The 13,606-nt window shown below is 35.8% G+C and overlaps 1 protein-coding gene across 1 annotated transcript in view; it reads right to left on the bottom strand.

The window, feature by feature from the left end:
* Window positions 1–815: 815 nt before the first annotated feature.
* The window catches only part of Mob1b (MOB kinase activator 1B), a 22,605-nt gene continuing 9,814 nt past the window's right edge, over window positions 816–13,606 (bottom strand). The window contains exons 3-5 of the mRNA XM_010606118.3: window positions 12,650–12,783; window positions 8,737–8,900; window positions 816–2,566 (exon numbers count right to left, since the gene is read on the bottom strand). Of these exons, the coding sequence (XP_010604420.1) occupies window positions 2,489–2,566; window positions 8,737–8,900; window positions 12,650–12,783 (376 nt within the window). The 3' untranslated portion in view covers window positions 816–2,488. The remainder of the gene's footprint in view (window positions 2,567–8,736; window positions 8,901–12,649; window positions 12,784–13,606) is intronic.

Here is a 13,606-nt window from a genome sequence, read left to right as displayed (position 1 = left end):
TCAAGCTTTGATCCTTATTTTGTAAAGGACATCTTCTTAACTCTTACATGTAGAAACCAACCAAAGCAAAGCAACTTTATTAAGTCAGTTCTTTATCTGCTCTGGTGTTTCCTTTCTTGCAGCAACCTAACACCATGTACAATGCTAGGTGTCTCCCTTCTCTTTATTACTACATATACATCTCCTTGCTTCTCAATAACTGAATAAAGAATATTCAGAAAGAGGCACCTAAGATTATGGCAAAGTAAAAACAAATCCTGTCTGCCTACAGTGGGAAAGTAAATCCTACTACCAAATTTTAATTTGTGGAAATATTTTCCCATTTCTACAGTGTACTACTATGTAAGGGTTAAATGAACAAGAGTAATTTTTCTTATACTTTCTATATTTGGCTACTGCAATCCTTTTGTCACTAGACTGACAGGAAATCATTGGATATGGAAAACTAGTTGGGAAATTGTTTCATTTCCTTATAAAGATAGGACTCAAAAATTATGACACCAAATTTTACTTCTGAACCAGCCCACAGTGTTTACTATTATCTATTCTGTGTTCTGAAAGGTTTGTTTTAAGAAAATCAGCTAGCTTTTGTTGCCATGTATAATTAAACATTACCAGTAAGCATCAATTTACTTGCTTCTGTCAGGCTCTCCTGTTAATTCTACTGTTGATATTTAGTACATTAACTGCTAGGAAGAAATGGAGAAAAAGGCAGTTGCTAGTAATCCAAATTGTAAAAGTATTGCCAGGGATTTAGCTCACAGGTTCTGGTGCCTGCATCCCAAGTGCAAGGACCTGCGCAAGCATCCAAGTTCAATCTCTGGTACAAAACAAACAAACAAAAAAACACACACACAAAACAACAAAAAACAAAACAAAACAAATTGTAAAAGTATTAAACTGCATCACTCAGTGGTCTACTTTTTAATGACAAAAACAAACTCACTTTCTTTTCTACTAAGCATTTTTAATCTATTCAGAGCAAGCACTTTATTCTACAAGCATGTTTCTAAGTGAAGGAATGGAACATATATCTAACTGAAGAAAGCAAATTTATCAAAAATGATAAAACTGAAACTGCAAGTCTGAAAGGGTATTTCTCAAGAACATAACTGAAGTGAAAAGATTACTACTTATTTTTTAAAAACTAAGTTTCTGAACTTGTTATTGGTAGTACTAATTCACTAGAAAGTCCAGGCAACTAAAATTTTAACTACTAATTTAAGATTTTCATTGTCTGGTATCACTGCAAAAAAAAAGATTCCTTTCACAACAGAAAAATCAGAAGTCAACATGCTTCAAACTGGGCCTATAATATGCAAAGAAGGTACTATATATCATTTTAAAATGACAGGAAATACCAGCTCCATTCACTGAATGGAAATGCTAAAAAAGTGATCAGTTTTCCATAGGGTCCTTAAATCCATGCTTAATGTCTTTACCTAAAAATCAATAATGTATTTTTAACTTCTCAAGGAAGTTGATTCCTAAAAGGAAGTCTCTAAGACTCAGTTTATAAGTGATTAAAATCTTATCATTCTATTCAAGCATTTTAAAACAAGACTTTCTAGAATTTAATTCCACATATTTAATTCCATCCCTAACTCCCCATACACACTCTTCTTCTACTCTTCAAAGTAAGTGGTTATTCTGCAGACTTATGGCTCATTTGGCAATTGCTAAGAAACCTCACAGTTCAGAATCACCTCTGAAGATGGCAATCCTATACATAACCTGAAGTTTAAAACCCACAGTGCAGTTAACATGTAGAAAGAAGCCAAAATGCAATAAATATTACATTTTAACATCCTCAAGTTTCAATATCACAGATACTAAGAATGGAAAAAGACCTGCATATAGAGCTTTAAGCATTTGTTGAACAGAATATATTACTGTCAATATCAAAAATAATTAAGAAATACTAATTTTTTAATGTTTTACATGCATACCTTTACAAATTATGTTTCTTCAATGTAGTAAAGGCTGGAGAATACCAATTTAGGTAAACTATGGCTTTTATTATAGATTATTTTACAGCATGCACCAGTTAAGTGCCCTGGATAGTAATCTTAATATTGTTTCAAGCCCTGTTCAGTTTTGTCTGTGCTTTGCATCTCAGAAGTAAACCTGCCAAGGCACTTAAAAACAAGTCTCTTGGGGACTTCACAATGCGCCATGATTTATGCAACACAGAATCCCATCCACCAGCATTTTCTTCCAGCACACAGTATTACTAAAAACTCATCTAAAATCATGTTTTAAAAAAATACTGTAAGCCTCTGAGACAAAATCAACTCCTTTCAAATGAAGAGAATGGTTCTTGGCTTTCTCTACCAATAGAGTATGTTTTCAGATATTCAGAATAAAGAAAAGGGAACCCAAACAAGACACCCAAACCCAATATAAAACCAGATAAAATATGATAAACATCCCAAACACACTCCACACAGCTTCATATGAGGAACAGTTTGCATAGCTCTGCCTTCTTTTATCTATCCTTTGAGGTGAGCTTTTCAATCAGTTCTTGGAGTGGTGCAAGTTCCCTTCTATCAATAAGGTTGAACTCCTATGCAGAAAAAAGACAAAAGAAATAGCAAAAACATTATTTACCTCTCAATCCACAGCAGATTACAATTAACATCTGTTGAAAATTAGCTTTTGAAATAAAAGTTGAAAAAAAATAAATGAGTATTTGCTCTATGTCCTATGCAAACCACTCAACCTATCTTGATGTTGCTTTTACATCTAATATTAAGATTAAGGGGCCTGGAATTTAGCTTGGTGGTGCCACCGCCTGCTTCCAGAGTCCAATGCCTGGTACCCCCCCCCAAAAAAGATTAAGACTTAACAGCAAATAAATATACGAAAATATGTTATCACACTGGTCATTCCTGAAATGCAAATTAAAACAACACTGAGATTTCCATCTCACTCCAGAAAGAATGGCTGCTATCAAGAAGACAAGCTGGGCCGGGTATGGTGATGCATGCCTGTGATCCCAGCAGCCTATAATCCCAGCACTGGGGAGGCTGAGACAGGAGGATCACTGTGAGTTCATAGTGAGTTCCAGGTCAGTCTCAACTACATAGTGAGACCCTGTCTCAAAAAAGAAAAAGAAAACATCTGGGCCAGTGATTTAGCTCAGTGGCACCCTCCTTGTCTTGCAAGTACAAGGTCCTGAGTTCAATCACAATGTAAAAAGAAAAAAATTGATCAATAACAACAAATGCTGGAGGGGCTGTGGGGAAATAGGAATGCTTCTCCACTGGGAGTGTATACTGATACAACCACTATGGAAATCAGTGTGGAGATTGTCAAAAAACTAAAACTAGAGGTTTCATTTGACCCAAATATTTCCTCTTCTTGGTATCTTCCTGAAAGAATTAAAAGCATCATACCACAGAGATATATGCACACCCATGTTACAGGAGCACACTTTGTAATAGCTAAATCTTGGGTAGAGCCCAAATGCCCATCAACCTATTGCAGATAGGTAAGTTAAGTAGATATTTTGGAGGTAGATAGACACAGCCAGCTCAGAAGGAGACAACATGGAGGACAGACAAGAAGCTAACATGGAGGACAATCAAGACAGTCAATGAAGGCCAGAATTGTAAAAGAACAGAAACTATCACACCCATGTAGGACACACAGCAGTGATTGATATTTTAAATAGGTATCCATAACTTGGGTGGGGGACACAGATCTTCCAAGAAAGATTCCTTACCCACTCCTTTCCACTGAAAATCCTTGTTCATTCCTTTTTGTTTATTTGCTTGCTACATGACTTGTTTCCCCATTGGATCCCCATTTAATCAATATTACCTGGGTGACTGTACTTGTAATCTTATTGATCATGGTTTTGTCCCACCTCAACCCACCTTGTAAATTTCCATTAGGTCTTAATAGTTTTGTCCCACATTGTACCCACCCCACCACATGGCTTTGCTGTATAAAGTGTCTTTGAAAAGTGGGGTGAACAGGCAACTCACTTTCCGGTCTCCCTTCTGTCTCTCTTAGAAGCTTTCTTTCTCTCACTATATTTTTCCTATTCTTAATCTCCATTGTTCTAGAATTCATTCTTCAATTTTAGAAAACAGGAACTCGCCTTTTGGATATCTAGTAGGTTTGGGAGTTACATCTTCTCCCCTATTATCAAACGAATGGATAAAAAAGATGTATTTTTTATACAATGTAGCACTACTCTGCCATAAAGAATAAGCTTCAGACATTTATAGCTAAATGCATGGACCCTGAGACCATACTCTTAAGTGAAACAAATCAGACACACAAGTTTAAATACCACACTGTTTTTTTCTCTGATGAGAAACTAAAAGTGAACATATGGACTAAAATGTATGATACATACTGGGAAATGGGACGAAAATGTTCAAATGGGAATGAGAACAAGGGAGTGGGGAGCCAGAACGGAAGGGACAAGAAAAATAGTGAAAATGGAAAAATTGGAATCAAAGCTTGTACATAGAGAGGGGAGGGGGCATGAGGAGGGAGGGGGTGGGAAAAAAGAGACGGGATGTATGGGATGTACCCTTTAAAGATGCAAATTCCATATGATAGGTATCATGTATACTTTAAATGCATCAATAAAGGTTTTGTTATTTAAAAAAAGATTCCTATCCTCATGACTAAGGACTAAATGTGATTATGTTAACCATTTTATGTAATTCCTGGAACAAAGTAACATTTAATACATGGGAGTTGCTGTTTATTCTTTTAAATAACCTAGGCACCATTTAAACATATCAACCAAGTAGGGATTTAAAAAATGTGGCTTATCATGAAAACTATGGCATTATATGAAGAGTAAAAGCTTGATTATACATAAATATAACTGAGGGGCCAGGGATTTAGCATAGTGGCATTGCACCTGCCTCACAAGCACAAGGCTGTGCATTTCATCCCTCAAACCAAAAATAAATAAATAAATCTGTAGGATCTCATAAAATATGGCACAAGAACAGCGTGAATAAGTAGAGTGCACAAATGACAGAATTCTGCAAAAAACAAATGAGAACTGATGGGTTAATCTGTGCATCAGGGTACTGGGGATTAAATTCAGGGCCTTCCATGCTAGATGTACACTTTACCACTGACCTTCACTGCAGCAATTAATCCGTGCTTCTGAAGTTCCAACTTAATACCAAAAAGAAGAATAAAGTCTCACCTTTGTGATTCTCAACTCCCAATTTAATTCATTTATTACATGTGCCAAACATCTTGATAAGAACAGAAGCACTAAGGTGCATTAAATAGCAGGCTCACTCCTATACATTTGTGGTGTGTGGGCAGAACACACAAATGGATACATATCAAGTGACTAAAGTAATAAATTTACATTAAGCCGATGTTTTAAATAAATTTTCTGTGGTCTTACCTTGACAAAATATACCTTCATAGTGATCAGGAAAACAGATTCAAATTTATAATTCTTAAGATTCCTCAGATTATAACACAAAGTAGTAACAAAAAGAGACGCCTCTGGAAACTTTCCTTTTTTTAAAACAAGGTGTCACTATGTAGCGTAGGCTGGCCTCGAACTCAAGGCAATTCTCCTGACTCAGCCTCCTGAGTGCTGGAACACAGGTGTGTGCCACTACGCCTGGCTCTCCCTGATTTTCTAACACCTAGTTCTATATGGAACCTCCGGGTGCCTCATGAAAGCAATTATGTATACCCTCGTTGATACATCTGGGTAATGTCCACATATCCTTATAAAAACACCTGTCATCTGGCTACTCCCCAGGCCTAGGAGTATACCTATCAGAGATGTGTTCTGTCGTCCAAAGAAAGGACTCAAGGACCCTGGCACTGCACTTGGAGCCACACAGGCAAAGAATTCTGGGATCTCAGGTATCCCAGGATACCCCAGAAGGGATCTACTAGATAGGTATGTTATAGGACCTGCAACTAAAGAAGGACTGGGGCAAGATTTTCTAAGTTACTGGGCCCAGGAAAGGGATGATTCAAAGAGTGATAATAACTATAACTGTAACTAATAATAAGTTCACAGTGTCCTGAAATGTCATTATGATTAGATATGGTAAATGCTATATATCAATCCCTTACTATTTGCTAGGACTTAGAAAATATACCTCACTCTACAACAAGAGAACAAAGTAAACCTAAGCCTTGTACAGGGAAAATATACTCTTCTAAAGCACTAAAACTTCATCTTTACAATCATGTTCTACCCACACCACAGCATAGATACAAATTCTAGGATGTTCCTTGTGTTCCTGTGGGCACACAGATGAAATATCATGGTAAAGTAACTCTCCCAACAGTTTTGGCAAATTACAACATCTAAAAAAGTGTTTTTAAGGTGAATTATCTTTCACCATGCACAAAACTAAAATTGAAGTGGATTAAAGATCTAAATATTGGCCAGGGATTTAGCTCAGTGGTCCCACTGTCTGCCTGGCAAGTGCAAGGACCTGAATTTGATCCCCGGTATCAATAAAATATCTAAATATTAAAACATAAACACTGAACTTGCTGGAAGATAAGTTAGGTAGAATGCTTGAAGACACTGACATAGGAAAAGACTTTATGAACATTACCTCAGTAGCACAGGAACTAGTACAAAGAATCAACAACTGGGATCTCATCCTATTAAAAAGCTTCTGCACTGTAACAGAAACCAACAACGGGGCTAAGAGACTACCTACAATGTGTCAAAAAAAATTTTAGTAGCTGTTCCTCAGACAAAGGACTACTATGTAGAATATATAAAGAACTTAACAAATTTGGACCCAATCCAAAAATGGGCATCTGAAATGAACAGACATTTCTCAGACAAAGCAGCAAATAAAGATGAAAAATGTTCAACATCACTGGTCATTGGAGAGATGCAGATGAAAATAACACTGAGATTCCACCTCACCTGAGAAAGAATGGCTGCTACCAGCTATTCCTCTGCTGGATATCTTCCCAAAAGAATTAAAAGAATCATACCATAGCAATATATGTACACCCATGTTTATAGTGGCACAGTTTGTAATAGCTAAAATTTGGAAACAACCCAATCGCCCATCAACTGGACAATGGATAAAGATTTTTTATATAAAATGGAGTGCTACTCAGCCATAAAGAATGAGAAACTAGAAATATTTATGGCTAAATGGATGCATACTGAGGCCATACTCTTAAGTGAAATAAATAGGGCACACATGTAAATACTGAATAGTTTCTCTAGTCTGAGAAACTAAAAGTGTAAATAAGGATGAAAATGTGTAATAGATAATGTGAAAGAGGAAGAAAATGTCTAAAGAGAAAGTGGGAGAGGTAGGGGAAAGGAAAGAAGAAAAAGGAAAAAAATATGAGAAAAGGAAAAAATTGAAACAAAGTCTTTGTAAATAGGGAGGGGCGGAGGGGTTGAAGGGAGGGCAGGGGAATGGGGAAAAAATGAGAACCAAGATACATGTAAAGGTACAAGATCCAAATGATGAATGTAACTAACTATATTATATATCTAAAATATACCAATAAACAATGAAAAAAAGTGTTTTCATGGTGAAAGTGATATATAAAATATATGCCTTCAGTGTGAAAAGTATGTATAGAGGGAAAAGGGACACTTTTTTTTTTTTAGTTCAGATGGGAAGTAAAGAAGGCATTTATAAACAAATGCCCACAGATACACATACACAACATAACTTCAAACCTTGGGTTTCTTCTGGCCACCCACTCTCAACCTCTACACCAACTTACATACATACTTATATGTATACGTATATACACAAACTGGTCAGTTCATCCATTTCCAACACTTTCACATTTTTGCTTATTCCCTAATTAGAGAATTAGGTAAGAATATTCTCACTAATCTTAGTCTACATCTTTAAGGCCAGTTCTTTGAGGTCTAAACATAATATGGCAAGTTAGATCAAAGATTAATGGACCCCTAGAACAGAAATACACTCTGACTTTTTCTTCCATCACACTTAAAACTACTTAAAATGTGGTATTAAAAAGAAGGGGAACAAAATAGGTGCAATATTCAAAATGTCCAGGACAGATACAAATGGAAGATGAAAGAGAATGGAATGAGTACTAAAGTGCTCATGAGATCAAGTTCATCTCCATATCTACCCAATTACTGAGGTTCCTTAGTCCTCCACACAGCCTGGTAACTGAAGTAAACACAAAGCAAGACTACACAGAACCATTTTAGACTTGCTTGCCATCAATCTAGGGACTAATGAAACTCAGAAACAAAATGCTACTCTTTCTCACCCTAGAAAGCACAGGAGATGCAGATAAAATGCCAAGTTCTATCCTGACAGTATGTACAGTCTTTGTCATAGAGCTCTGAAGGTAAAGATATACACTGAGCCAATGATGGCAAACCTTTTAGAGATGAGCACCCAAACTGCAACCTAAAATCCATTCATTGCAAACTGTAATTTTTTGGGGGGTGGGGGGGTTGAGACAGGGTCTCACTATGTAGTTGAGACTGACCTGGAACTCACTATGTAGCCCAGGCTGGTCTCGAACTCACAGCAATCCTCCTGTCTCAGCAACCCAAGAGTGCTGGGATTAAAGGTGTGCGCCACGACGCCTGGCTTGCCAGCACTGTAATTAAACCTGAATACTGAAGTTTTAGCTTAGAAAAAACAACTCACACATCACCATCTTTTGCCTTAAAAACAAGTAACATGCATACCATAGGTTCGACACCACTGCATCAAGCAGTAAAGACTTAATCCAACTTACCTGGACAAAAAATATAAAGTGCTTGAAAGATGTATTGAGATGTGCTTCCTCCTGAAGTTGGATCACAGGGTCAAAATGTTGATGATAAATGTGAGCATAAACCCTAAAGAGACGTTTGAGTATAGTTTTTGCCACAGACATGAAGTTCTTTGGGAATGGAACACCTATTAAAGAGATAATACTCTCTATTAATCAAGAGAACAAAGTACTATGATTTTATTATTAACATCAAACAGCAACATAAATTGATAAGACAAGGCCAAAAAGAAGTGGTATTTATGAATTACTACTTTATATATCTGTTATACCTTTCAGAAGATCTCAAGATATAATGAAAATAACTCTGGTTTCTGTGGATTAAGAATTACTCTTTAATAGAGCCTGTTGTATCCCTAACATACTACTACTTTACTAAAATGAAATGAACTTCCTGGCATCAAGCCTTAATACAAATATGGCTGCACAGTAATGCATCATGTTGAGTTCGGTTTAAAATGCTTGTAAAATACTTCGGACTTTTTCTAAATAATTTCATTACTACTCAGGTTTATACTGGTCCCTAAGTTAGCTGCAATCACTGATCAATTAGGCTCCTTATTTAGTGAAATACAGCATTTTTACAGCCTTAAACAGATATAAAACTAGAAAATATATAATCCCTGTGGAGAAAAAAAGTGTCCTTGTACATTGTTGTTGGGAATGTAGACTGGTAAACCATTTTGGAAAACAGTATGGAGGGTCCTAAAGAAATTAAAAACAGAATTACCACATGACTGTACAATCACATTTCTTAGTAGTACATATCCAAAGGAAATTAAAACACTCTATCTTAGATATCTGACCTCATATGTTCACTGCAGCATTATTCACAATTGCCATAACATGGAAACAACCTAGGTGTCCGACAACAAATGAATGGATAAGGACTTGTGAGATCCACATTCACACAAAAATATTCATTCAGTGTTACAAAGGCAGAAATTTTGCCTTGTATCACAACATGTATGGACTTGGTAAACATTATGCTAAGTGTAAGCCAGGCACAAAAAGAAAAATTTTGCACAATCTTACTTACATTGGGGAAAAAATATTAAATAGAATAAAACTGTAGTTATCAGAGGTGGCAAGAGGAATATGAGATGTCAAATGATATAAAGTAGCAAATACTCAGGATGAGAAAGTCTAAAGATCTAACGTACAACATGAACACTATAGTTAAAATAATGCATTATATAGTGATTTTTAATTAAATGTATATAGGTGCTCTTGCCACTAAGGAAGAATGATAGGTTATTCTGAAATAATGGATATGTTAACTTGCTTCATTACAATAACCATTTTATGAAATATCTCTATTAGTATCTCTTACAACATGTTATATACCTTAAAGATCCATGATAACATTTTTAAAAATTAAAAAGACATTCTTTATTAAACAGGCTAAATGACCCAAACTGACATAACAGCCTAATATTAGTACTGTTTTTAATGTCTTAACACTGCCTACTGATCATTATAAAATACAGGTCACAGGGCCGGGGACTTAGCTCAGTGGTTCTGCCGCCTGTCTCACAAGTGCAAGGTCCCAAGTTCGATCCCCAGTACCAAAAAAACAAAAATAAAAATACAGGTCACAAGGAATCAAAAGACAAACCAAAATGAAAGCATATTCTATAAAGTAATGTGTACTTTTCAAAAATATCTATTTCATGAAAGACCAAAAAAGTCTGCAGTACACATATTTTAGACTAAAGACGACAAAAGGGAGATAACAACAGGAAAAAAAAAATCAAAGATTTTCTTTTGCTATTAAAGAATATATGCAAATCCTGAAACACCTCAATAAGATCCACAGATTAGAGAATAGTATATTGGTGTTAATTTCCTCATTTTGGCAGTTATACTCTGACTTTCTAAGGAAATACACATTAAATTACTTCTGGGTAATGAATTAGAAGTAACTTATTTCTCAGGAAAATTAATGAATATGGGAATGGGGGAGGAAAAAGTAAAATAATCTACATGAAGAATCTATAAATCTTTGTAGGATTCTTGCAAATTTTCTAAATGTCTGAAATTGGTTCAAAACAAAAAATTAAAATATATAGAGAGAAATGAGATAAGGTGAGCATAATGATTCTAATAAAACTGTTTTATATACGTATAAGACAGTCTTGAAAAATAGTTTTTATTATAAAAGTTCCAAAAATGGTTAACATATTTTTATGTTTAAAACACTTCATATTGCTGTCTTCTCTACCACACCCTTCAAAAACTGAAAGAATAAAATGTAATAAAAAATTGTCCTAATAATAGAAGAGCAAATTCTTAACTTTTTTTCAGAAAATGGTTGTAATAAGTTTGAGAAGGTAAGAACATATGAACTGTCTAGATGTGAACAATTTCTACTTGAAAAGTCTCCCCTTACAAGTATATATATTAAAAAAAAAGTTATTCAATCTTACAAACCAACCCCTCAAATCTTTCTTTTCTTTTTTTGGAAGGGTACTGGAGATCAAACTCAGGACCTTGTACTTGCCAGGCAGGTGTGGTACCACTGAGCTAAATCCCTGGCCCTCAAAATAAGATTCATTTTGTGGGTTATAAAATCAAAACTCTCTCTGCCACAAATATAAAACTAGATACAATCCATATAAACTTCTTCCTCAAGAGCTAAATATTACATGGTGCTATCATTAACTGCCTACTTAATATCTATTCTCTTTTTCTATAAGATTTTGTTATTGTCTTAGATCACTCATCTTTTATCATTTAAAAATATAGGTAGGCTTATTATCGCAGTGTTTATAATAAACTTGGTATAAAAAATATGGGACATTCTTAAGTGCATAAGATCAGAACTTTTTTTTTTTTTTTTGAGACAGGGTCTCACTATGTAGTTGATTGAGACTGACCTGGAACTCACTATGTAGCCCAGGCTCGTCTTGAACTCACAGTGATCCTCCTGTCTCAGCCTCCTGAGTGCTAGACTACAGGCGTGCACCACCATACCAGGCTAGATCAGAACTATTTTGAAAGGTACACAAACCTAGTGTGATTCTGAAATAGGAACAAATCTCTATCTAGAACCTTCTACTGAAAGGGTTAACTTGATCTTCACAATTCTTAAACAAAAAAATCCAGTAATATTTTACTCAGGAGAATCATGAAAACAGCAAATAAAATGCTTAAATCGCTGGGTGGGGTGGCACATGCCTGTAATCCCAGCACTCAGGAGGCTGATGCAGGAGGATCGCTACGAGTTCGAGACCAGCCTGGGCTACACAGTGAGCTCCAGGTCAGTTTCAACTACATAGTGAGACCCTGTCTCAAAAAAACAAAACAAAACAAAACAAAACAAAAAACACCACCCAATAAATAAATAAATAAATGCTTAAGTCAAAAGAGGTAGATAATATATTTTCTAATAAACCTATTCTTTCAACTAATATGCATTTTAAAACATTAAAAGATGAGAAATGAAATAAAATAAAAATAAAACTGTGAGGGATTTAGCTCAGTGGTTCCGCTGTCTGCCTCGCAAGAGCAAGGTCCTAAGTTTGATCCCTGGCACCAAAAAAAAATTAATAATAAATAAAATAAAAATAAAAGATGAGAAAAACAATTTACACAAGAGAGCCTGCTTATTTTATGATTGGGTTAACAAACTTTGTGCCTTGCTTGGAAATTATAACATACACATAACAACACAGCCTTGTAGAGTTCTCCAACTAGAGAGGGAGGGAAAAGTCAGAGCTCCAGAAATCAGATAAAACATGATGGATTCTAATTACGTAAAATAATTATACCAATTTTTAGGGCCGGGGATTTAGCTCAGCGGTTCAGTGGCCTGCCTCGCAAGGACCCGAGTTTGATCCCCGGTACCAAAAAAAAATAATAATAATCATTATACCAATTTTTGATGGAAATAATGTCTCATCATCCAACTGATCCTGGACCCAAGTCATCAGGTAATCAATATACTTCGGTGCAGAACACTTAATAGGTTTCTTTATGTTTGTTCCATCTGCCCAATGATACTCATATCTACAATGGAAAGAGAAAGAACACACAGACTGCCAAATACAATACACACATTTTTACATTTCTATATACATATACTGTATATACAAACAAGTGTTAAACAATCTGCTCCTCCAAATAAAGGCATGCAGTATTTTTAAACTGCCAATGAAATGCTGTGTGTTTATCACAACACAAGCTAAGCAAACACTGCCAACTTACCTTTTACATTTGCACATTTTCTATGTGTCTGAACTTTGGGGGGATGGAGGGTGTCGGGGATCGAGCTCAGGACCTTACATGTGCAAGATAGGCAGCAGCACCGCTGATCTAAATCCCCAGTCCTGAACTTTCTTTCCCAGCTTTCCCTCATATCAAATTGTTATGGCTTGTGTCTAGATGTGCCCCAAAGCCTCATGTGGTTATAGGTGGGGCTTTTCAGAGGTGGGGGGATCTAGAGTGTGTGACACTGGGACTAATTTCTAGTGCGATGCTACACTCAAGGGTAGTAGCATTAAGGTTCTATCCACCCTAAGTAGTCTGAATAAAAGCAAAAAGATGATGTTAAGACACTTTGTTACTTTGCTACCCTACCCGCCATGAACTCATGTGCCACTATGGACTGAAACCTCTGTGAACCATAAGCCAAATAAACCTTTCCTCCCTTAACTTACAGGTGTCAGGTATTTTGTCTCAACAATGAGAGAGAAGTAACTAAGACATGAGTAGAATCATACATTATTACAGTGAAAAACTAGCTTACTTCTTGGTTCTATGATACTCTTGGTGTTTGTTTATTTGTTTTTTTTTTTTGATTTCGGGTCTCACTTTGTTGTGACTCACCGTG

The sequence above is a fragment of the Fukomys damarensis genome, unplaced genomic scaffold (genome assembly GCF_012274545.1).
Source record: "Fukomys damarensis isolate Sample0158 unplaced genomic scaffold, DMR_v1.0_HiC HiC_scaffold_35, whole genome shotgun sequence".
Lineage (NCBI taxonomy): Eukaryota > Metazoa > Chordata > Mammalia > Rodentia > Bathyergidae > Fukomys > Fukomys damarensis.
The sequence above is the reverse complement of the archived record's forward strand: the minus strand, read 5'-3'. Positions and strand labels throughout refer to the sequence as shown.